General features: G+C 40.6%; 1 protein-coding gene across 5 annotated transcripts in view; it reads left to right on the top strand.

Annotated features, from left to right (window-relative positions):
- The window catches only part of PDSS2 (decaprenyl diphosphate synthase subunit 2), a 123,372-nt gene that overhangs the window by 86,649 nt on the left and 13,003 nt on the right, over positions 1 to 23,720 (top strand). For 4 of the 5 annotated variants that reach the window (XM_052781384.1, XM_052781386.1, XM_052781388.1 and 1 more), the window contains 4 exons: positions 7,428 to 7,502; positions 16,063 to 16,236; positions 17,666 to 17,797; positions 23,253 to 23,288. In XM_052781384.1, the coding sequence (XP_052637344.1) occupies positions 7,428 to 7,502; positions 16,063 to 16,236; positions 17,666 to 17,797; positions 23,253 to 23,288 (417 nt within the window). The remainder of the gene's footprint in view (positions 1 to 7,427; positions 7,503 to 16,062; positions 16,237 to 17,665; positions 17,798 to 23,252; positions 23,289 to 23,720) is intronic. The other variant, XM_052781385.1, reaches the window with a different exon arrangement.

A 23,720-nucleotide genomic window follows, 5' to 3' on the forward strand; every position in this document is an offset into this window, starting at 1 on the left:
GTGCTGTTCCCTGTCCTCCCACAAGAGCTTCATCCTTTCCCTGATGTTCCCCTTGAAAATATCTGGTAGAGTCTGGAGAGACACTGTATTACTGCTCTGAAATAGTGGTCTGTGTAATCAGTTCCATTTCAGCTGCTGAATTTAAAATAAAACCACCACACATTGAATGGAGCTCAAATTTATTCCTTTTTTTAAACTAGAATGAAAAACAGGAAAAAATACATATGCAGTGTTATATTGCAGTGAACTTTAAACAAAATATTTTGAAGACAAGTAAAGGGAACAAAGTGCTTGAGTTCCTAAACTGATGGCAGCAGCGTCTTCTTTTCATCCAGGTGTTTAGAAATCTTGTGAAGGATGAGTGGGGCCCAGAATCCATTTTTTTTACTGTGCTTGAAGGAGTCTGAATCATATTTTCTAACTTCAGAGAAAGTATTCTGCCAATATGTCTTATATTCTGTGATTTCCCTGCAGTCCTTCTAGCTTTAAAGTTTCACTTTAATTAAAATACACCTCTGTTTTTTATAGATGGAGCTGGATTTCCCAGGGCGGTCAGCTGCAGGCAAGAACCGTGCTGCTGTACCTGTGACAGTGAACGCATGGCCCTATTCTGTGTCATCATGTATACAGAATGCTTTGGGAATTCTGAACCCTGAGTTATGTTATAGATGGGTCCTCAGTAAACTACCTGAAAGATTTAGTCTGATTTCAGAAAAAGGAGGGAGGAAATTCAACATGTGGTTCGTTGAACATCCCAAGTAATTTTCTGAACTGCTAAGAAAATTACCACCATTTTATTTCTTCAGTCAATATTTAGAAAATCTGAGCTTGAGAAACTAGACTCAAAGTTAATTTAAAGAGCCTTGAAGGGCTAAAGCTGTGCATTTTTGACAAATAAGTTACTATACCAGAAAAGGGCAAATTCTCACCAAACTTGTGGTCTTCAACCTACAGAGCTCTTCTAGCATTGAAACATAGCACAGTCTTCTGGACTATTTCATATTTGCACAAATTGGAGAGGTCAGAACATGAGTTCTATCTTGCTATGGACTCAGCAATCACATGCTTGTGTCCAGAATTTACATCATGTTATACACTTAGTCTGCCTAGATAGAGGGAGAGATTTTTAGCTTTAACAATCCATCTCTTTTCCCTATGTTCATCCTAAATTGATGGCCTTTGCGTTGACCTTTTAAAAGCAGAAGAGATCACATCTCTACAAAAGCTGTTGAAGTAATACCTCCTTAGGAAAATAAAAAAACAACAACAACAAAAAAATGAACACTGGCAGAACTTTTTCAGAACATGTGTTTAAAGGGCGTGAAATTATTTGCATGTGCACTTGTCACTTGCAAGTAATGGGTCATCCCCTGGGCAGTTCCTAGCCCTGCAGATGCTCTGGGGAAGCAGAAAACACAATGCTTTGGAAGATGCTGATGCAGAGTGGAAAATGAAAAATAGAGTAGAAGTTTGTTTTCTCTCAGTATGATGTTACTCCTGCTCATCTTGAGTACCTAAGAGGGACCAGGCTTCTCAAAAACTTGTAGAGGATTGGAAAAACAGTGGGAAGAGAGATTATGAATGGGCTGCCTGTGGTCTCTTTTGAGATGTTGCTGTTTTCAAGCACTAATTCTGGCAATCCTTTCTTCCCTTTCCCCATCTTTGAACTTGTTTAAAATGGAGCTCAACCTTCAAAGGAGAAGAGAAGAAAAGCAGTTGGGAGCACTTGATTTTTCATCTACCTTTCCTGCTCTTCAGACTTGCTTCTCAGAAATGTCAGCAAGTGGAACAGGACACTGGTCAGGCGGAAAGGCGCTGATGAGAATAGAGACAACTTGGATACTGTTTTCTGCTCTTCCACTGGTGTACTGCATAATTTGGGGGAAAATCAGTTCCCTGTCACTGTTTTCCCCTTACATAAGGGGGTCATAGGCTTGCCAAGCTGGTGAAGAAAGCTTTAAACTAAAGTTGCCAGGGGAGGGGAACCTCAACCCATCCCACTCCTACCAGTTTGATGCCAGTGCCAGCAAAAGATGCCCAGAGCCTGGAGAGGGATCACAGGTCAGCAGGAGAGCACCCAAAGAGCAGCACAGAGGAATTCCAGCCACTCCAGCCAGTAAGTCAGCTTCATCGGGAGCCCAACCGAAATGCCTCTGTGCAAACGTACGTAGCATGAGGAATAAACAAGAGGAGTTAGAGACGTGTGCATGCCTGCAGGGCTATGATCTTATTGGTGTCACTGAGACGTGGTGGGATGGCTCCTATGATGGGAGTGTTGGAATGGAAGGATACAGGCTCTTTAGGAAGGACAGGCAGGGGAGATAAGGAGGGGGTGTCACCCTCTGTGTCAGTGACAAGCTGGAGTGCATGGAGCTCCACCTGGGGATGGATGAGCAGACTGAGAGCTTGTGGGTCAGTATTAAAGGGAAGGCAGGGAGAGGTGACATTATAGTGGGGGTCTACTACAGGCAACCTGATCAGGAAGACCGAGTGGATGAGGCTATCTATAGACAGATAGGAGCAGTCTCATGTTCACAAGCCCTGGTCCTCATGGAGATCTTGAACCCACCCGGATAGCTGTTGGAGGGACAACACAGCAGGGCATAAGCAATCCAGGAGGTTCCTGGAATGCATTGATGATAACTTCCTTCTCCAAGTGATAGAAGACCCAACAAGGAGAGATGCTGTGCTGGACCTTGTTCTCACCAACAAGGAGGGGCTGGTGGGGAATGTGAAGCTCAAGGGCAGCCTTGGCTGTAGTGACCATGAAATCATGGAGTTCAAGATCCTTTGGGCAGCGAGGGGAGTGCACAGCAAGCTCGCTACCCTGGACTTCAGGAGAGCAGGCTTTGGCCTCTTCAGGGATCTGTTTGGTCAAGTACAATAGGATACAGCCCTGAAGGGAAGAGGGGCCCAAGGAAGATGGTTAATATTCAAGGATCACTTCCTCCAAGCTCAGGAGCGATGCATCCCAACAAAGAAGGAGTCAGGCAAAAACACCAGGAGGCCTGCATGGATGAACAAGGAGCTCCTGGACAAACTCAAACACAAAAAGGAAGCCTACAGAGGGTGGAAGCAAGGACAGGTGGCCTGAGAAGAGTACAGAGAAACTGTCTGAGCAGCCAGGGATCAGGTTAGGGAAGCTAAAGCCCTGATAGAATTAAATCTGGCCAGGGATGTCAAAGACAACAAGAAAAGCTTCCATAGGTATGTTGGTGATGAAAGGAAGATTAGGGAAAATGCGGGCCCTCTCCAGAAGGAAACCAGACACCTGGTTACCTGGGACATGGAGAAGGCTGAGGTACCCAACAACTCTTTTTCCTCAGTCTTCACTGGCAAGTACTCCAGCCACACTGTCCAAGTTGCAGAAGGCAAAGGCAGGGACTGGGAGAATGAAGAACTGCCCACGATAGGAGATCAGGTTCGAGGCCATCTAAGGAACCTGAAGGTACATAAGTCCATGGGACCTGATGAGATGCATCCACAGGTCCTGAGGGAAGTGGCTAAGCCACTATCCATCATATTTGAGAAGTCGTGGCAGTCTGGGGAAGTTCCCACTGACTGGAAAACGGGAAAAATAACCTCCATTTTTAAAAAGGTGAAAAAAGGAAGACCTGGGGAGCTACAGGCCAGTCAGTCCCACCTCTGTGCCCAGCAAGGTCATGGAGCAGATCCTCCTGGAAACTGTGCTAGGACACATAGAAAATGAGGAGGTGATTGGTGACAGCCAACAAGGCTTCACTAAGGTCAAATTGTGCCTGACAAATTTGGTGGCCTTCTATGACGGGGTTACAGCGTTGGTGGATAAGGGAAGAGCAACTGACATCAGCTACCTGGACTTGTGCAAAGCATCTGACACTGTCCCACATAATATCCTTGTCTCTAAATTGGAGACATGGATTTGATGGATGGACCTCTTGGTGGATAAGGAAGTGGCTGGATGGTTGCGCTCAAAGAGTTGCTGTCAAAGGCTCAAAGTCCAAGTGGAGAGCAGTCCAGTGGCGTTCGTCAGGGGTCGGTATTGGGACCAGTGCTGTTTAACATCTTTGTCAGTGACACGGACAGTGGATTGAGTGCACCCTCAGGAATTTTGCTGATGACAGCAAGCTGTGTGGTGCAGTCGACACGCTGGAGGGAAGGGATGCCATCCAGAGAGACCTTTACAGGCTTGAGAGGTGGGCCCATGCAAACCTCACGAAGTTCAACAAGACCAAGTGTGCAAGGTCCTGCACATGGGTCAGGGCAATCCCAAGCACAAATACAGAGTGGATGATGAGTGGTTTAAGAGCAGCCCTGTGGAGAAGGACTTGGGGGTGTTGGTTGACAAGAAGCTCAATGTGACCTGGCAATGTGTGCTCGCAGCCCAGAAAGCCAACTGTATCCTGGACTGTATCAAAAGAAGCGTGACCAGCATGGTGAGGGAGGTGATTCTCCCCTTCTACTCCACTCTCTTGAGACCCCACCTGGAGTACTGCATCCAGCTCTGGGCCCCCCAACATCAGAAGGACATGGACCTGTTGGAGCAAGTCCAGAGGAGGGCCACGAAGATGATCAGAGGGCTGGAGCCCTATGAAGACAGGCTGAGAGAGTTGGGGTTGTTCAGCCTGGAGAAGAGAAGGCTCCGGGGAGACCTTATAGCAGCCTTCCAGTACCTAAAGGGGGCCTGCAGGAAAGCCAGAGGGGGACTTTTTGCAAGGCCACGTAGTGGTAGGACAAGGGGTAATGGCTTTACACTGTGAGAGCGTAGATTTAGATGAGATGTAAGGAAGAAGTTCTTCTCTGTGAGGGTGGTGAGGCACTGGAACAGGTTGCCCAGAGGCTGGGGATGCCCCATCCCTGGAAGTGTTGAAGGCCAGGCTGGATGGAGCTTTGAGCAACCTGGTCTAGTGGAAGATGTCCCTGCCCATGGCAGGTGGGGGTTGGAACTAGATGATCTTTAAGGTCCCTTCCAACCTAAACCATTCTATGATTCTGTGGTAAAACAGGAGGGAATAAACGTTACAGGGCATGTTGATTGCTTTCAAATTTTCTGATGAAAAATGCTGTATAAGAGCTAGTCACTATATTATTGACTGCATGAATACTACTGAACCTGTAATAATTTTTCTTCCTCTGTGTCAGTTTGGGATGCAGAGGAAAATTATGTGGTTTCCTCATTTCTCATTGCTTTCCCCAGTGCTCAGGACCCCAGGCCACTGATGTTAAGCAGCAGATGCTTTTCATAGATCGGATTAAGGGTTGATGAAGTAACAGAGCCTCATGCAAGCATCCCACTATGCTCTTGAAACTGAAATTTCATTCCTGGTAGTGATCTGTATGGCCTTGCATTTACCTTAGAAAAATATTAAAAAGAAAAGGAGATATTTGGAAAGAAGGGAGGTAATATTAATACTAAATTCTCGCTAACATATAGTGTTCAATATGTCACTAAAGGCATAATGGTATTTAATATATGGATTCTTCTAAATGGTGGATGCGTAATTCTCCGAAGATGTTTTATAAACTCTAAGAGGAAGAGGTACAATTGTTCACAAATGTTTCACTGAGATTGTTTTAAGTCAGTTAAAATTGCCTTTGAGAGTAGAGTTGCACTAAAAAGAGAGAGGCGAGGTGGAAAAAAGAAACCCCAAAACAGGGTCCTGCTCAGTCTAGAGTTTCAGGCGAGAAAGGAAAAAGGTCTAGTTATCCAGAGCCAGCTGCATTGTTAAAAGTTCATACTATCACTTTGACATTTAGAGTAGGACTCAGTGTCTTTGTAAATTCCTCTTCGTATTACCAGTGTAGGTCTCTGAGCTCAGACCATTTCACAAACCATAACATTTTTTAGTGAGTGATTGATCTGTATTATGTGTCCTAGCCATCAGAAGAATCTTGGGATGTTGCTTGTATAAACTGTAATACAATCTGATCCTGGGCATTTAGTTACAGACTTTCATAGACCTATTGGCGATACTCAGTCCTCCTGGATTTGGGAATAAGGCTTATCGGATACCTTTAAAAAAAAAAAAAAAGGCGGGGGGGGAAGAAAAAAAAAAGGCCCCTCATTTTCTCTGTTCCCCACTTAAATAACTCAACACATCTGGTAACACTGTAGGATCATTGTCCTTTCAGTTCCTCTGTGGCTCATATTGCTACAATATTTCTTCGGTATCTAGTTTCCTAAAGGGCAATGTGAATTTTTATTTTTTTTCTTAGGCTGTTTTTATAGGTCTTGCAAATTAACCCATATGCATTGCAAGAAAAAACATGACTTTTAATCAGCACCATTTCTAAAGTTAGCACTTGCTCTGTGTATATGAATATGTATATGAACCAGTGTTTAAAAAAAAGAAAACACACAACCTTTCTGCTAGTACTCAAAACTAGCATACAAATGTGTTTTTATTATCAAATAAAGTATGCCTAAATGTTAGAATATCTTTCTGTTAGGGGTTTTATCATTTGGCTTCTTGTCTTCAGTTACAAGAATGATAAAAATGGAAACTATATCTTTTAATTCAATAAGAACTACGTTGAATTTTAGGAAGCAAAAAGAGGAATCAGATATAGACTCATACGCATAGGAAATTAAACATTCAAGAATTAAAACTTTGTGAGCGACTAAAGGGGTAGCCTTAAGGTGTGCTTATTTGAAATGCCTGCATTTAATTTTACGATAAATCTGAGTATTTTGTTCCAATTAAGACAGTTCATGTGCACGACTTTAAATTGTACAGTAGTTCCAGGGAGACCGTGGACTGCTTGTTTTACATTCTGGATCAAGTTCAGATTTTTCGGCTTCGCTTGAATAAAATAAAATAAGTCTGAACCCTGAAGATAATACAGATTGATAAATCTGATTTAAACATTCCCGTGTTGCAGACTTTCAGTGTATGTGGTACAGCTGAGCCTCAGGCCATGCGCTAAATACATCCACAGTGCATTCCCAAGGCACCCGAATACCAAATGATCACATTTGAAAGGTTACCTTTCTATGGATTCTGACTTTTCTGTATTAGCCATAAAGATTAGAATTTTAACAGCTCCCAATGAGAGATATTGTGAAGTATTTACTTGGCAGGAAAAAAAACAAAACAAAACAAAGCCCAGATGAGGTACTGTCTCATATTCATGAACTGGGATTTATTAGTTCTGTGAACATCCTTGTGAGAATACACTCCATAGTTCACACTTTAGAAAAAACAGTCTTGTTTTCCATTTATATTAACTTAAAACTTTGATAGAAGAGTTACTGTAGTAGAGGTTTTAGCAGAGAGACAGGATCATGCTTGTGCGGAATATATTCCAGTAAATCCTGGAGTCTTTTACAACTAGCTTTCTGCAAGGAAAGTTGTGACCACTTATCTCTCTGGAAACCTGGCAGTAGCTTTGTTAGTAAATTTGGTGATAATTAAAGATGTAAGGCTTTTTCTCCTTTTCGTTTACAGGTTGTGGAACTCATTTCAAGTGCTATTGGTGACTTAGTTCAAGGTATATATTATGAAAACTCAAAATCATCTGAGGTAAGAATTTCAGTAGTTTTACCTACCCAAGAAGTTTCGTGATATTAATGTATGACTACAATAAATAGGATGACTTTATCATCTGTTTGAAAGGAGGAGGGAGAGGGAGAAAGAGAATTAGCCGCAGTCCTAGTGAGTTTCAGCATTAACATCATTATGATACCTGTGAACTCTGATGAAAGTTTCTAGAAATGCTCAAGGAGGGACTATTTTATTTCTGTGAGTGCTTAATAAAATAATATTATGTGTCATTGCCAGGAGCTCTAGACATGTCTTGCTATGGGCTTTCCAAACACTTCCAGAGGTTTCTAGTCAAGGTTCTGTTAGAGGTATTTATTACAATGTTGTCAACATAATTAATATTTTCATGTTAAATCTCTCATTTCCAAGCCCAAAGATGTTTACAAAATGCTTCATCCCAAACTTTTATCAGGTCCTTTCTTCTTCTGAGTGTTCACCTTTTGATAGTGTAAACATGAGTTTTGTCCTGAAGCGGTATGAGTGTAGCACTGTACTCCACCAGAAATCGCCATGCACGTGTTGCAGGAGTCAGCATGGGCAAAGACAGCAGCTGCCAATATTTCACACCAAATAATTTTGTATTTCTTCAAGGGCAACTACAGATGTACTATGTTATTGTTTAGCAAGAACTGTGATGAAATTTTGTCAAATTAAATCTAGGTATTTTTGTCTTTACTGGAATACTTAAGGAAACTTGTAGACACGTCTTGAAGTAGGCTTGCTTGGGCAGGGGGTTGGAGCAAAAAAGAGTTCTTTCTTTCATTTGCTATGACTGTATCTTAACCCATGCAAAAAAATCGATAATTTAAAGTTGCCATGACCTCTGCAGGTTTTATGATAGCAAGTTTTCACTCACTGATGAGCAGGGTGTGTATGTGAATATCTACCTTGAAATCCACTGAGGTAGATAGATTTACTTATAGTGAAGCTGTGTCACGTGCCTAGTTTGCCTCGGAGACCTGAATCTTAAAATTCAGTAGGTGAAATGGCTTGAAGATTGCAGAGATATATGAATTCATTTGTATTTGTTGTGTAGTTAGATTGTAGCTCTGGTTTACTATTGCCGTGTTTAGTATGTAAAAAAATTAATACCTTAGTGGAAGCCCTGATCGCATTGGTTACCGCTACAATAGATACCTGCACTGATGCCTCTGCACCAGCGAAACCTCAGTGGGCAAGCAGAGCGTGCCATCAGCTAACAGCGGCTGGGCTCTGGAGGGTGCTGGTGCACCCAGCGACTGCTGGTCAGTATCTGTCTCTCCTGCTCTGCAGCAGCAAAGACATGTTACTAAAACTAACCTCATTTAAGCTTATCCCTCTCATTTTGATTGAAACCAGTTAGGTAGGAAGCTATCACGCCGATGAGCTGAGCTCTTCCCTCAGAGGAAGCGAGAGCCTCTAGCAGGAAAGCGGCAATGGCATCCTTGGGACACGCCTGGGGCCACAGGCTCGCCAGGCGGCACAGCTGTGCGCAGAGGACCACGGGCACGGAGCATCCTCTGGCTCCTCTCAGGAGGGGACCCTGGGTGGAAGCGTGGCAGTAATGTGATGTTGGGAACTTGGTGGTCCTTCTGCACCTGCTGTGTTTAACCTGTGGATAAAGAGACTTCAGCCTTCGGGGTTGCTCCCAAGTACTGTGCTCAAGGTTATATGTTAAAATAGATGATGGCATTGAGATTTTTGCAAAGAATGTTTAAAATTTTGTTTTCCATATTCAGGCAGGTTTCTAAATACAAGTAGATCCCAGATATATCACATTTAAAAAAGCAACTACTCTTTTGTGTGTAGAAGTAAAGCTCTACAAGTTCATCTCAGCAATGAAACTGCGTTTTATTTTAACCATGGCCCCTGTATAAATGAGAAATGTTGTGGACTCTTTTGGGTTCCTGCCACTGCAGAAGGTCTTAATCTTCTTTTTCTTAGTCTTTCTGTTTATTTTCTGTTGCATTACTGAAGCACTCCACATGTGTAGGTTGCAAGGGAAGTGTGAGATAAACTAAGCACAGTTGCATGATGTTTACCCTGCCCTGGCCCAATTACAAATAGGAAAGATTTATTTTGTTTCAGTGACTTTTTCTGTCTAAGGAGAGTTGAAAGTACAGTATACCCTTCCTAAGGGGAACCCAGTTGACTCAAATCACAATTAGTATGGTGGCATAAAAGATACTGAAATTTACATGACAGTGTCTGAATTTTCGTTATAATGGGTAGTGCATGTCTTCTGATGAGACCTAGAACAAACAAGCGTGGGATCTACTTTAATTTTTTTTTTTTATCTTGTCCTCTGAAAAATTTTGTTCCATGTTGTATATGAGACATATCCCTGCTGCTTTCCTCACACTATTCTGCTGAAGCAGTGTCCCATTCGTGTCCTGAACATCTCTTTAGCAAGGATTGCCAAATGGACTAGGTCAGTTGTTGGTCTGTCTTATCCTCCATCCCCAATTGTAATTTGACTGAAACAAAAATGTGAACTACATTTCCTATAGGTAAGACAAATGCTTTAATCTACTTCACAACTAAATCTCAAAAGTCAAGATTTTTTTTTTTTTAAGAGTAGTGCATAGGGATGTTAGTAATGACATTTTCATTGCCGGGAATGTCTTAAATTTGGAAAAGCAGAAGGGTATCCTCTCACCTTTTTTTGTTGTTGTTGGGGTTTTTTTTGTTTTGGTTTTTTTTTGAGGCAGGAAAACTGTACTTCATATGTTAAATGTCTTTAATGCAGTTGTTATAAAGCTCCTCAGTACCATAAAATAGACTAATTTGGCACCAAGTTGTTTCAAGCTTTGCTAGGTGTCTACCTAGATGGTAGACAAAAATACAAAAATAACTCTGCAAAATTAACCTTTTTCCTCTGAGACCTTAAGTTCATGTTTACCCCAAAAAGAATGTTTCAGTTTACTTCATTTGCATGACCCACTAGGAGAATTGGAAGAATCATTTGACCTAAGAAGACTGACCTTATTTACTCCTGAAGACATATAATGGATATAATTATTTGACAGCTTTCATTACCACTTTTTTTTCCTCTGTAAAACCACATGCAATCCTACAGCCATCCCATTTTAGTACATTCTGTTTGGTCATTCTTCATCTTGTCTGCATAGTGAGTCATTAGATCTGTGTGAAACAGGGAAAATAAAGATAATTTTTAACTTTTCATCTTTATTTGAAGTGACAACCCAAACTACAAAGTGTAGGCTTCGGTTGCAAAGACAGCCTGAAGGTTAGGGCTGCCACTCAGGTTCGAAATACCAAATAGGTGCTGTGGTTTAAGACGTTGCGTTAGCAATATTAAGCTAGTGTTTTGGACTGTAAGCTGGAGCAGAAAGGGGTGATGTGATAAACCTTTGCAGCTTTGTGTGCTAAATCTCCTCTCAACCCAAAATTCTGTGAGTGAAGGACATTATTGCCAGTCTCTGTCTGTCTTTCCTAAATCTAGGTCTAATTTGGGAGTAAAAATTTGTACCTTAGTGCAAAGATGAAAGTTGTCTAATTTGGCCTTCACTCAGGATCATGGTACCTATTTTTAACAGAAAAAACATTGCACTGAGTCTGTTTCCTACTTTCTGAAGGCTTCTAAAAGGCCTGAAGGCCTATTGAAGGCTTCTAAAATGCTTGCTAACTCACAGAATACTGTTGTACTTTTAGAAACCTTCTGTCTTAATATCCCAGATCATTTAACAAATATTAATGCAGAATGCTTTAACATCCTTGTCAGTTCACTGAACAGGGACGAGAGATGCAGGGAAGCTCAAGGTCAAACAGCAGAATCGAGAGGAGGACTTGAGTGTGTTGGCTCTTGTGCTTCACCTGCCAGACCATTCTTGCAATCTTAAGGTATTTGGGACTTTCATGGGAAACTGCTTTGTTGGTTTTTTTCCTTGCCTCTAGAATATCTAGCTGATGCTAAATGTGCATTACCAAAACTCATTTTTAGTGTCAGAATGGGACTGTTATGTAAGACAAGACTATTTCCAACATGTTCCACTGATGGCTAGAAGAGCTGTTTGGTATTGTTGAAATTTTCAATGCAGTTGTTTGAAAATTGTGCATAACTAATGTGTAAAACAAGTTTAAAAAAGAAATACTTAGTGGCAAGTACTCATTGTACCAAATAGCGAATTAACAGGCATTTGTTTTAGACTAAAGTGGGAGAGGGGGGGTTAATGAAAATAAGTTTATTTTCCAGCAAAGCACAGACCACATGCAGTGAGTTGTACCAATTCTTCTTTGATGTTTGGTCACCAGTCCTGCTTTGAGGAGTAATGTTTTGGGATACTGCACGTGTCCATCAACTGGACTGCTATGAGTCTATGTTATAAGTAAAGGATTTGCTTATGAGTTTTACCTTAGGAGGTAAATCAAATGTATTTTGAGTCACATAAACCAACTTTTAGCAGGGCAGCAGTCAGAGTCAGAGCTTCCACTTTTTTTTTTTAAACAAATGTTTCTCTTGCAAGACAAAAGGGAAGGATAAAATATGGAATTTGAGTAAAGAGCATCTGTGAAAAGAATGGGTAAATGTGTCAGAGGGGAAAAAAACCCAGCATAGCTAGAAAGAAGGCCAATGCTATTTGTTTACTGCTTTTGCTCTTTTAAATACTAAGCTTTTCCAGAGAGATTTAAAAGTAACAGATGTGGAGAGATATTTAAATTTACTATAAGTTTTCAAACTTTTTTTTTTTACATTGTGTGTTGCTTTTTTTACAGTGTCACGATAAAAGTTTTAGGTAGTCGCTGGCATGCTTTATTGATCCATTTGCAGACACCCTTGTTGCTCCAAAAGCAGTGAAGACATGTATTAATAGACAAATAAAACATGCCCTGTCATGTTCAGCAAGCAGGAATACATCTGTTGAAAGCTTATGTGAACCATGTGCAAAATGTTTTGCAGGGTCTTGCTACTGGTACAGAGATTCATAGTTGTATTGGATTTTATTTATGTAAAATAGAAGTTCCTGAACTACTGAATTTAAAGCTTTAAAATGCTATTTAAAAATATTTCTGTGATGAGATGACTAAGAAAGAGCTGCTATGGTATGGAAATAAAAAAAAGGCTCAAACTGAAGTTTTACATTGAAGATGTCTCTGACTTCTACTCCTTTTTGGTTTTGTGCACTCTTAAGACACAGTTTTCATTCATATTTTCCTTAATAAGTTTTCAGCTGAACTGCATATAAGCATCTTCTTTGGCATGTCAAATCAAACTGAGTTACTGTAAGTGCTGCTTTTGTACTGGGGATCCTTGTTACCATCACTAAGAGCTGCCCTTCCTGATGGTTATGATTGCATGTTTTGTCCTGCAATTTCATTTTCTAAAAGTTTTTTGTCTTATGTTGTCCGAGATGATTGTTTCAAGCCCAATTTGAATTATGGAAGTAGCTTAACAAAAAAACCTCAACTAGCCAATTTCTTTCTAACAAAACAGTAACTGACCTTGCCATTAGTAAAATGGGAGCACCCTCAGCTGTTCTTAATTTCCCATAGGAAATGATGATTGACAGAGCTGGATTCGGCTATTTTCCCTGTACTCCCATGCTGACATTATCCAAACTGTATCTGGAGTTGGCTGCTTTCTTCCAGGAACAGTGAGGGGTTCGACTCTCTTCATCCAGCTTCTGCTACCCAGACAGCATCAGGGTTGCTTGTGATCTGGACACATTTCTTGGTGACAGAACTTGTGAATGGGGTCACTCCATAGGCATTAGTTACTCAGATGTCTGAGCATTGTCAACTACAGCTAGAATTGATTTGAGTTTAAAAAGGCTTTTATATGAAAAGCTGCCAAGAGTCTTCTGGGCCAACTGATGTCCACTTTTATATTTATCCTTTGAAATACCCACTGCTGACAAAACAAAACGAAGCTTACAAAAAAAAGTGAAAATGTCTCTAAAAATAATAAGTGCTGTCACAATGTCAGATTTCACAGACTTTGCAATCTAGAACTAGTTTCATTTTTCCCTTGATGTTTTAAAATAGTGTTTAGAACTTGTCATACATGCCCTTGCTGTAAGAATGCAGTGTGGTCGGTGGACAGTTTATATATAAACATGAGAGTTAAGCTTGGGAAAAAATGGCATTTGGATTGTTGGAAAGCTTTGCTGAAGAAAGGTTGTGTCTGCTTCTGCCTTCTTAAGCAGCAGAAGGGGTATGTGGTCATAAGACATTCTGTGATTAAAATCTGCTGTATTTTGGCTTGCAAGCTCATATGCTAAACCACATCCATATGGGCATAATGCCTTTTTACAACTGACTTCTTTCTGTAACACAGAGATTCACAATACCTATCTTTTTAAGATTTCAATACCGTATCTTCAAATATGTCTCAAATTTTTGTCTTTTTTTTTTTTTTTGAAGTTAGATGTCCATTTTAGATGCTTGAAGCTCCTACATGATGTTCATGTAGTGGACAGTAACTTGTGCCATCACTCTCAATCCTGTGATGAAATTCGAATTTGTTTAGAAGAATATACTTTTTGTAACAAATCATAGAATTAATTTCCTTGTATACGTCGAGTTGCAATGACTGTTTAAGCTTCTTCAGTTCCTGCAGCTGGTATTTGATAATGTCCACATTTCTGTTACTGCTCAAAGGCTCCAGCAAGCAAACGTTTTTCAACTTACAGGTCTTCTGAAAGACTTTTTAACTTCATAAATTGTTTCAGGATACCTTTCTAGAATATTTTTGTCTTGGTTGGATTTAAAACAAATAATTCTAAAAATCACTGCCAATTTTCAATATCATCCAGCAAATTTTAGTAAATAGTTTTTTCGCTGAGCAGATTGGTTGTTAAGGAAAAGATTGTGTTGCGTCTTCCAAGAGCTCCTGATTTTAAATTTAAAATAAATTTATCTGTATCTGAGTGGAAAAAAAAGACTTGATATATAGGAAACTACTTGAATTAAATGCTCATTTTGACATTTTGCCAGTCATGGGAATTTGCACATGCTCTGGGCTGACTTAAGATATTAAAACAAAAATACTACAGTAAAATGAAACACAAAAGTTAGGCTTGACTTTGTAAGTTATCATATACATAACAGCAAACATGTGGTTTCTCTGTTCTTCACTTCCCTTGTATAAGTTAATAGTATGTCTGAAAGCAAAGGCATTTTGATACAGCTCTGTGTTACTTGGCATTGCAGAATTCTCCTACTTTTTCCATTAGTCTCAAATTATCCTCTCCCTTGTAACACAGCACTTCTGGGTGATATCCATAAGGGAGGAAAATTAGAGCTGAACGGATGGATTCTATTTCATTTGTTACCGATTTCATGACAGATAATACCTTGCTGGAAAACTATAGGGTCACACAGAATTACTTCTTGCTCGTTTCTAAGTAATTTAATTGACGTCACTTTGAGGGGAAAAGGCTTGTTATATAAGAGGGTTTTTATATTACTCTTTTAAAGAATACCTTTTGCCTTAGTGTACGCTACAGATTTGGCTGACCTGAGAAATTATAAACTTTTTAATGTTTATATGCTTGAAATTTTTTCTGTAGCTTCTCATTACTGCTTTTAGTTTTTTCTAAGCAAAATAACTATGGTCTTCTGGGGTTTTGGTTTTTTCCCTCTTTAGAGAGTACCTAAAGGTGTGACAGTAACATGTGTATGTGAGAGAGATTATGAGTCATGTCTACCTTTGAAGACCCATTAGTAAAATAGTGGCACATTAACACCTTGTGAGCCAAAGGAGCTGCAGCTGAATTTGGGTTTGGGGGGAAAGGTTTGGATTTGTGTTAATTAAAACACCTTGTGGAAAGTAATCCAAATTAATATTTTGGATACAAAGGATTTTGAGAAGCGTTGAGTATCTCTGACCTTAAAGTCAAGGCGATAAAGTTCACTAGAGGCATTACTGAGATCTCTGTCAGTCCCCTAGGAAAGTTAATACCCGACATTTCTAAATCACAGCTTTATTTGTTTATTTTTTAATACTTTCAGTCATTCTTTGCCCTTAATATGGGAGTAGAAGAGGTACAAGTTCTCTGTCACAGCCCTTCATTTTTCCAATGCAGTTCTATAAGGCTTTTTAATACCTTTAGTAGTTATTTTTTTCTTGACTACAAAGGAGAAATTGTAGGGACTTCTGAAGTTTGTTTGGGATTGTTGGCTCTTAGTAACTGGCAAGGGGCTGAAATGCAGATGTACTCTGGGGTTTTTTTGTCTTTTTTCTTTTTTTTTTCTCCCCAGTCCCTCGTGAGGAATATAGTCGGCTGTTGATGTTCAGTGTAATGATACAGTCATTAAGAAAAGGATCTATGCTGAATTTGTTGACAGCTCCACTTAATTTGCATTGTTCTTTTTCAGCAGAAAATGAAAACGTTGTTTGTTGAAGCTGCCAGTGTATTTATTCTGATACTTTTCTCTACTCATCCCCAAAAGAATGCCCTTCTTTATGTGGCACTGTAGCACCCAGAGTTTTGTTACTCACCACGTGTCACTTTATCCTGTGCCACACTGTTGACTTCTGCAAGCTGACACAGCTGCAGTTTTGGTGTTTTCATGTTAGCCTTTGTTTCATTTTCAGGAAAACTGTCTTACAGATGATATCAGCATATCAAGGTGGAAGGAGCAGGTTTTCCTGTCACATAGTGCCTTGCTGGCAAAGAGCTGCCAGGCTGCAATGGAGCTAGCAAAGCACAGTGCTGAGATTCAGGACGTGGCATTTCAGTATGGAAAGCACATGTCTATGAGTCATAAGGTACGCCTTTTCCTTTCGTTCTGGGATCTTAAATACAGAAAGACTTGTAAGATGTGTTGCTTTTGAGCTCTGTCGTATACTGCCACTATGCTGTAGACTTTTGCCAGCAGGTCAGTGATCGTGAGAGATTTTGACTGGTGCCTGGCGTGAAGACGTTTGCAGAAACTGCTGGTATGAACAGTGCTTGTGAATTGGCAAAATCACACTCCTGGCAATGTAGCTTATTTCATTCAAGGCTCTGTTAACATCCCTCTAGCGCATCTTTCTGTAGCAGCTTAAACCTTTACCTTCTCTGCTCCTACGTTCTTCCTAAAGCCACTGTCCCAGTAGCGGAGTTGCAGGAGGAAGCACGTGTTGGGTCTCAGCTGCCACCATGCAGAGATTTGTACCAAGAGGCTCAACTGCCTGCAGCAGCACACAAGCTGAGGCATGAGCTGCAGTGGCTGAAGGACCTGCATACGTTCCCTTCTGAATAATCTGCTGTGGAGGTAACTTCCAGAGGGGGTAGCTGGAGGATAAGGAGGGAGGTCACCAGATACGGGCAGGAGCAGCCTACACCTCTGCAGCAGTAGGATTTCCCAGAGGAGGCCTCTGATTTCCATTAGAAGTCCACAGCTAGAGTTAGTCCAAAGGAAAACACACACACAGTGTGGAACTCGGATCCTTGGCACTCTTGTTTTGCCCTGAAGATCCGCTCCTACTGTATTGCACTACTTGCAAGTATAGATTTAGCTTGAGACAGGCAGACAGACCTCCCATCCACTTCAGCTGAGTTGGTTTAGATAGTTTCTAGTTCTTCCAGGAGAAGGAAGTGGTTTTATAAAGCACAGCTTTACTGCCATAGAAATGCCACTATATGCTACTACTAGGTACAACTCTACCAGAATTGCTTCCAGTGCAGCCTATAGCCTTAATATTTTGTGTATGCTTTAATACATTCACTGTTGACATATAGTTGTGTATAAAGGATTGCATAATTTTCATAGAAAGCTCCTAGCTATGTAATGTTTCCTTTGTCAGAAGTACTTGGGTACTAGAAAGTAGAATATATTACCCTTCACAGATTAAAAACTGTATCCTTCCCACCAAAGACTGGATCATTCTTTCCTTTATTTTTTTTCTGCTTCCTGCCACTCAACAGTCGCCTACCTGGCTGTGTCCCCTCACTTGCCCAGCTCTGCAAGCTGTCCTTTACCCGTTTCTTTGCAGATTCTCTACATGCTTCTCTTTACCACAACTTTCTGCCACTGCAATGCTTTCAACATCTTCCTATCCCTCCCCCAAACTTGAAAAAGTGCAACCAAAGTACAAGTGTCAAAGCAGAAGTGGTGAGTAGGTATAGAATCAGGATATGGACCTTGATTTGGTGAGTGGGTGGATACGTATAGACTGTTCCTGGGAACTGAAGAAAGATGTTCTTCTCTTTCAGCTACATTCAGACCTTCAGCCATTTGTTAAAGAAAGTTCTAGTGACACCATGGCCTTCAGTTTGAATTCTGCTCCTGCAGTCCTCCATCAGGAATTCCTTGGAAGGGAGGCATGGATTAAACAGATCAGAGAGGTAAATTAAAACATTGTTTAGAATTTCCTAGTTTTGCCATTTGTATCTCTCTTCCTATCGATACTTTCAATCCGCAAAGAAACTTAGAAACAATGGACAAGACAACATAGAGGTTACCTCTGCTGTCCAATACTTAACGTCTCTCTGTTCCACGCTTTCAAGAGGGGGAAATCTAGGGACCTGACAGTCGAGCTCTGTCAAACTTCTGTGTGTCAGTGTAAGAAGCGGACTCATTTGCGTGGAGCATATGTGTGTTCCTCTGCACTAGTTGTACAGTCCCACGTCTTAGCGTAAAGCTACTTTCACTGGCAGCTTAAAGCAGAGAACTTTGCGTTACAGTGGTTGAAAGGTAGGCACACATTTCCTTCTGCCAAGTTGGCTCTGGGAGTAGTAATTCTGGATAGGGGGGAAAGATCTGGGGAACTTTGCTTCCTGACCACTACAAAATATTTGTGAGATCTAGCTGGCCGATATCCTTATTCTTTGTTCTCCTAATTCAGCTGTTCTTTTCCTCTAACCCTTAGATGAGGAAGGCAATAAGAATGAGATAGCTACATGGTGTAGACCTTTTTTATGTATCATGTAGCACAGCAACATTCAGGGCCATGAATAGCTTTCTGGGTGTTGCTGAAACACAAATAGATAACTGTAGAAGGCAGCAGGGAGTGAAAGGGGGAATGGCCAAAATGAAGCATTCTGTTGAGTTCCTGCATCAGTTGGATATGTTTTGTTTGTCTGAGAAGCGGTGATGACTACCATTTGGAAATTCCTGCAGTTGTTACCCAGATTTTTCAGTAGAAAGGCTGCTGCCTTCAATAAGAAGCTAGCTCTATGCAAGCATATTCATTCAAAATGTGCTTGCTGATGGCTTCTTTCCTTGCTGGTTCTGAAAGCCGGACTCTTGGGTAGAGGGTGTGGAGTCTGAGCCTCTGCCTAGTTCTGCATTCATGATGGCCAGGTTGCAGCCTGCCTTCACATACCACAAGCAAGAGGCATAGTCTCTTCAGCAGTGAAATTTTGGGAAGTATATGCAGAATCTACAACCTTAGAGTAGTATGGAGTTGGGGGATCTTAAAGTGAAGCAAACCTTTTGTCATTTTGAAATTAGGGGCTGGTATTTTATAACGTGTGATGAGGAATTTTGGAATTCTACAGTCTCAAGACAAGGCTCATATGCAAGTTGAATGTAAATGGATTTGGATGATTGCAGTTGGAGAATAATGGTATTACCACAGCACAGTGTATAAAAGCTCTGAAACAATTTCCCATCTGCAGAATCTAGAGGAGGTTGCAGGACTCCAGGAGTGCCGTCTGTCTGCTTACTAATTCTCATACCAAAAATGGGCATTATAGAAACGATGAAGCAGTTCTTTCTGAAGTTGGGGGGGGGGGGGTGACATGCTCTGTGCAAAAGCATCTATTAACTACTACTTTTGCTCAAGACAGAGTAGAACACCTCATCCAGGAGCCCTTCTTGGCTTTTGTTGATTTAGAAAGGAAAATTACATTTCATTAACTCCAAGCTTTTTGAGATATCATCCATAGTCACATTCACTATGTGACATTCAGTGTAGGCCAAGCACTCAAACCAGATACTTTCTCATGTTGGCAGTACTCACAAGAGTATGCTCATAAGCCACCCTCTTGTGCAATGTAATTTGTATGGTTTAAATAGGCAAAGCATGCACAGTGCGCTCAGTCCCTGTCAGGTAGAATTTTTCTTAGTAGCTGAGTTTATGACTAGGCATATGGGAATCACATTAGGGACCTTTAATTACTGCTGATTAATCTGGCTTTTTCCTTTGATTGTCTGCCCATATAAGCATTCATACGATGGATTAAGGGCAGCACTTCCCCTTGGCAGCTTCCTACTCCTGCAGGAAGGTCTTGGGGTTCATGAAAGTGGAGGTAGAGAGCCCCATTGCCCCTAGTAGCCTCCACAGTGGTATACTGCTCAGAAAGCATGTGGCTGGCACTCAGTGCCTGTCATGCATATCTTAGGTGAAAGCAGCGTTTCAAGAGAGGTCATGCAGGATGCCTGAGCTGCTATGGAGTGCCCAGAACTTGTGTGATTGTCTCACCACAGTTATCTTGTCAGAGGTCCGGATACAGTTGCTGTTCCCAAGGTAGCCTTTTGAGTGGAGATAGCCATGTGCACCTTTCTGCTGCTGACCTTTTAAAAGCCCCCTTGTCTCCACATTTGGAAAGAGCAAAACACGTCAGATATCCAGGTACAGAAGGTTGCATCAATGCTAAATATATGTGTTTTGAGAAAATTAGATTCTGATTTGGATGAAATTTAGAGGCTGCCTTAAAAGGGACTTGGGATGTGTATACGGGGAAGCCTTGTCATAGGAGGAAAAAAAATGTGTAGGTATGTGTACGTGTGTGTATATATGTGGAGATATACACACACACATGAATGAATGATCCATAAAGACCCAAGTCTCCCCTGTTCTCACTGACCTCACCACCAACACCCTCCACCTTTGTGCATTTAAAACTAAAATGCCCAATGAACTGTTTGGTCAAGTGTCTATTTTAAAAGGATTATGGGTTGGAGGGTTGGAGTAGAGTCCTGAAATGTTAAAAAACAAAACAAAACAAACCACCCAACCTTAAATGGTTCCTAGGAAACACTGTGATAGACAAAGAAATGCTTGAATGCTCTTCTTCAGACTAATTGTTGTAATAGTTGCTGAATGCAGTCCCACTGAGCTTTTGGAAAGCCCTGTATTCTTGAAATTTAGCAGCTAATCCAGGATTATAGGATGGAGGATTTCCTAGGGGTCAAAAGACAGAAGAATTGGTCACTTTTAGCCACTTAAAGATATGTCTTGCTAGACAAGAGGAAAAATTCTCTGGCTTTAACAGGCATCCAACATCTAAGCAGTGAGGTACAAAAGATCAAAGTTTGAGTGAAGAAATTAAGTGGAATCCCTCAAGAACAGGTCTAGAATCCATCTTATAGCATTTGTAATTTAAAAAAGGAATAACTCAGAAACTAGAATCATCTCATCTAGGCCAAGGTAATCCATGTGCCTTTCACCATATCTTTCTAAGCCTTCTCAGAAGAAGCAGGGCTGGAAGAAAAGCATTTATCAAATGCTTTATCAAGTATTTCTCGAGTGTAGGTTTTAAGACATGTAAAAGGGACCATCTCATCTGAGAAAGAAAAGTCAATATTGGAAAACATCCTGAAAACCTGCTCCAAAAGCATTGTCTTAAACCATCCACTTGTGGTCTGCTTATCTGATGCATTTTGAGTAATTTCATGGGGGATTTGGGGATCTTTCTTCCTGGCAAGGTGAGTTGATTTCACACCACCTCATTTATTAATGAAGAACGTCGTGGTATTATTGTCCCTCACTACTGGCACATGGTGATCTTTGGTGTTCAGGAGGAAGGCTGAGCTGAGTTGGCTGTTCATGTCTCTAATATGCTGGTAAGCAGATGCTTTTCTTTGAGGGCCCGGAGCCCCAACATTCAGAGGCTGAGCTCCCTGGCCAAGCAGTGAGACCTAGAAAGTTATCCAAGTTTGACAAGAGTGCGTACCTTTTGCAAATGAGGCTTGATACCTTCGAGGAAGCTGAACCAGATGCAGAAGTCTGATGTAAAAGGAAAAAAAGATCTGTGTGTCTGAGATCAGGGTCAGTAAAAGTCAGAGCCAAACTACTGTGAGGAAAAAAAAAAAAAAAAGAAAAAAAGCAAAGGTGCAGTTGTAGTAAAGAAGGCTTAGGAGACTAATTAGATGAGGTTGCTGCTTGGAGAAGCACCACTGCCATTGACTTGAATGCTTGAGAGGAACAGAGCATGAGAAAATATTCTTGCTGTTTGTAATGTGTATTAGGTGCAGGAGGAGGCATGCTGAGCACACCTTTTCTGGTATTGCTAAGACTAAAAAGCATCTTCCTCGAACGCGTTGGCAAATTCTCCGCTGCAGTGTGAATCTGCATGTAGGCAATCATTTGCTGAAGAACATATTTCTGGTGTGTCTGGTATACAATATAACTACTAGATATATTTTGAAGAAGCCGTTAAGATCCAACCGGTATGAATAAAAGTTGGCAAACCAAAGAGATGGGAATACACAAATAAGGAAGCAGTTATTGGCAGTAGTTTTGCTACTTCCAAATGCTATCAGGCTGTTTTCTTAATATGCATTCCAGAAAAGCTGACTTTTAAGAAGCTTAAAGAGAGTAGTAAAGAGGTTTTGTGGATCAGTCCCCTTTCTCCTTCAGAGAAATCAGTTTTGTTATCTACTGTTTTCCTTCCTGTTCTGCTTGCTTAGTTTCTCATCAGTTCTTTTCTCTATTTTATTTTTCCTCCCGTACAAAAATTAATTTATCTTCTAAATCTGTGCCATCTCGGCAACCTCTCTTCAAAGCTGTGCTTGCCACATAGCGTTCCTCTTCAGTGCAGGCCTCGGCTCTTCTCCTTATGCCAGCTGGCCTGCTCCTTTTGGCTGCTCTCTGCAGTCCCCGCAGAGGACATGGAGAGGTAGTGGTCCTAATCTACGTCTTTTCAGGAGACGTGTTCCAGAAGAACTGAGGTTTGTGGTTTTCCCTTGTGGAGGCTAGAGGGAAAGAAATGGGTGGGGGGTTTTTTGTGGGTTTTTTTTTTGTTGTTTGTTTTTTTTTTTTCCCCTCAATGTGCCTGCAAGGAGAAGAGCTGGAGTTGGATGAGGTGATAATGATACGGCTGGATCTGACCTAAGGGAAGGGCTTCAGGTCAGTTAAGCAGGAATGCTCTGGGTCTGGCAGAGCGCTGCCACTGGGTGAGGAAGACATAGACATCTTCTGTTCTCATCATCCTGTGACAAAATTGAGGAATTTGGACTACATACTTCTCTGCGTCTGGGCAAGAAGAAATTTAAAATTTATTCATACTTCTTTCTGAATGTGTTAGGAGTTACAGGTTGTTTGTATCTGCTGCTTAAGGGTGATGCTGATACTTAAATACAATTCTAAACCAAAAGCACCTCTAACCTAGGTCTAATAGCGCTGACATGGTCCTGACATCCTCTTTTGAGAGCTCTAGACTATTACCTGTGTGCAAATCACTATACATATACGGAGAGTTCTCTTTTAAGAAAATAAATCCTGTTATTGCTGATACAACGTATAGTTTATTTCAGATCTCATGGGAGAGATTAATCAAGGCAAACAGCAAGATTTCTTAAGACCAAAACATTTTGGATTCAACAAATGTTTAACTACAAGTCATGATAAAAAACCTAAAAATTACATTGAGTATCTGCAGCTCTCATCTGAAACAGAACCATGTTTTATAAGCTGGTAACACATTTGGTTGTATTTTAGGTTTTTCTGTATCAGATTCCTAAAGAAAGTCAGTTATATTTAAAGTAGTAGCTCTTTTAATTGCATTCTTTATTCTTGCAACTCTAGTTTGTAGTATGTAATGTCTTATATAAAAATATCTCTTTCTCTTTAAGGCACAAGGAAAAGGAAATATAGTGGACTACAAGAAGGTTAGTAACTTACGTTTAAATCTCATTTTTAATGTTTTTTGTAGTATGCTCAAGGATATTCTTGACAGTTGAGAGAAACTTCCTTATTAAAGTCAGGTTATAATTTATGCGTATATATATGGAGGGAGAGAGAATGGCTTGTGCAATTTCTTGATTTTAAAAAGCCAGTAATAGTCAGCTGTACTGTAAATATCAAATGCAGCTATTTAATAATATTTTTTGCCATTATTTATCCTGTTTACTTCCCCAAACTTGAAACCAGGCTTCTGATGGCTTTTGCTGTCATCTTTTTCTGCAGTCATTTGCAGGTTAGCTCCCATCAGTGATCTCTATATATTCATAGAATATGCTGTTACTTTTTTTTTTTTTAATCTCACCTTAATCCCATGCCATCTATTAAAAAATACACATACAAATGTTTTATAATAATTT

The sequence above is a fragment of the Harpia harpyja genome, chromosome 3, assembly GCF_026419915.1.
Source record: "Harpia harpyja isolate bHarHar1 chromosome 3, bHarHar1 primary haplotype, whole genome shotgun sequence".
NCBI lineage: Eukaryota > Metazoa > Chordata > Aves > Accipitriformes > Accipitridae > Harpia > Harpia harpyja.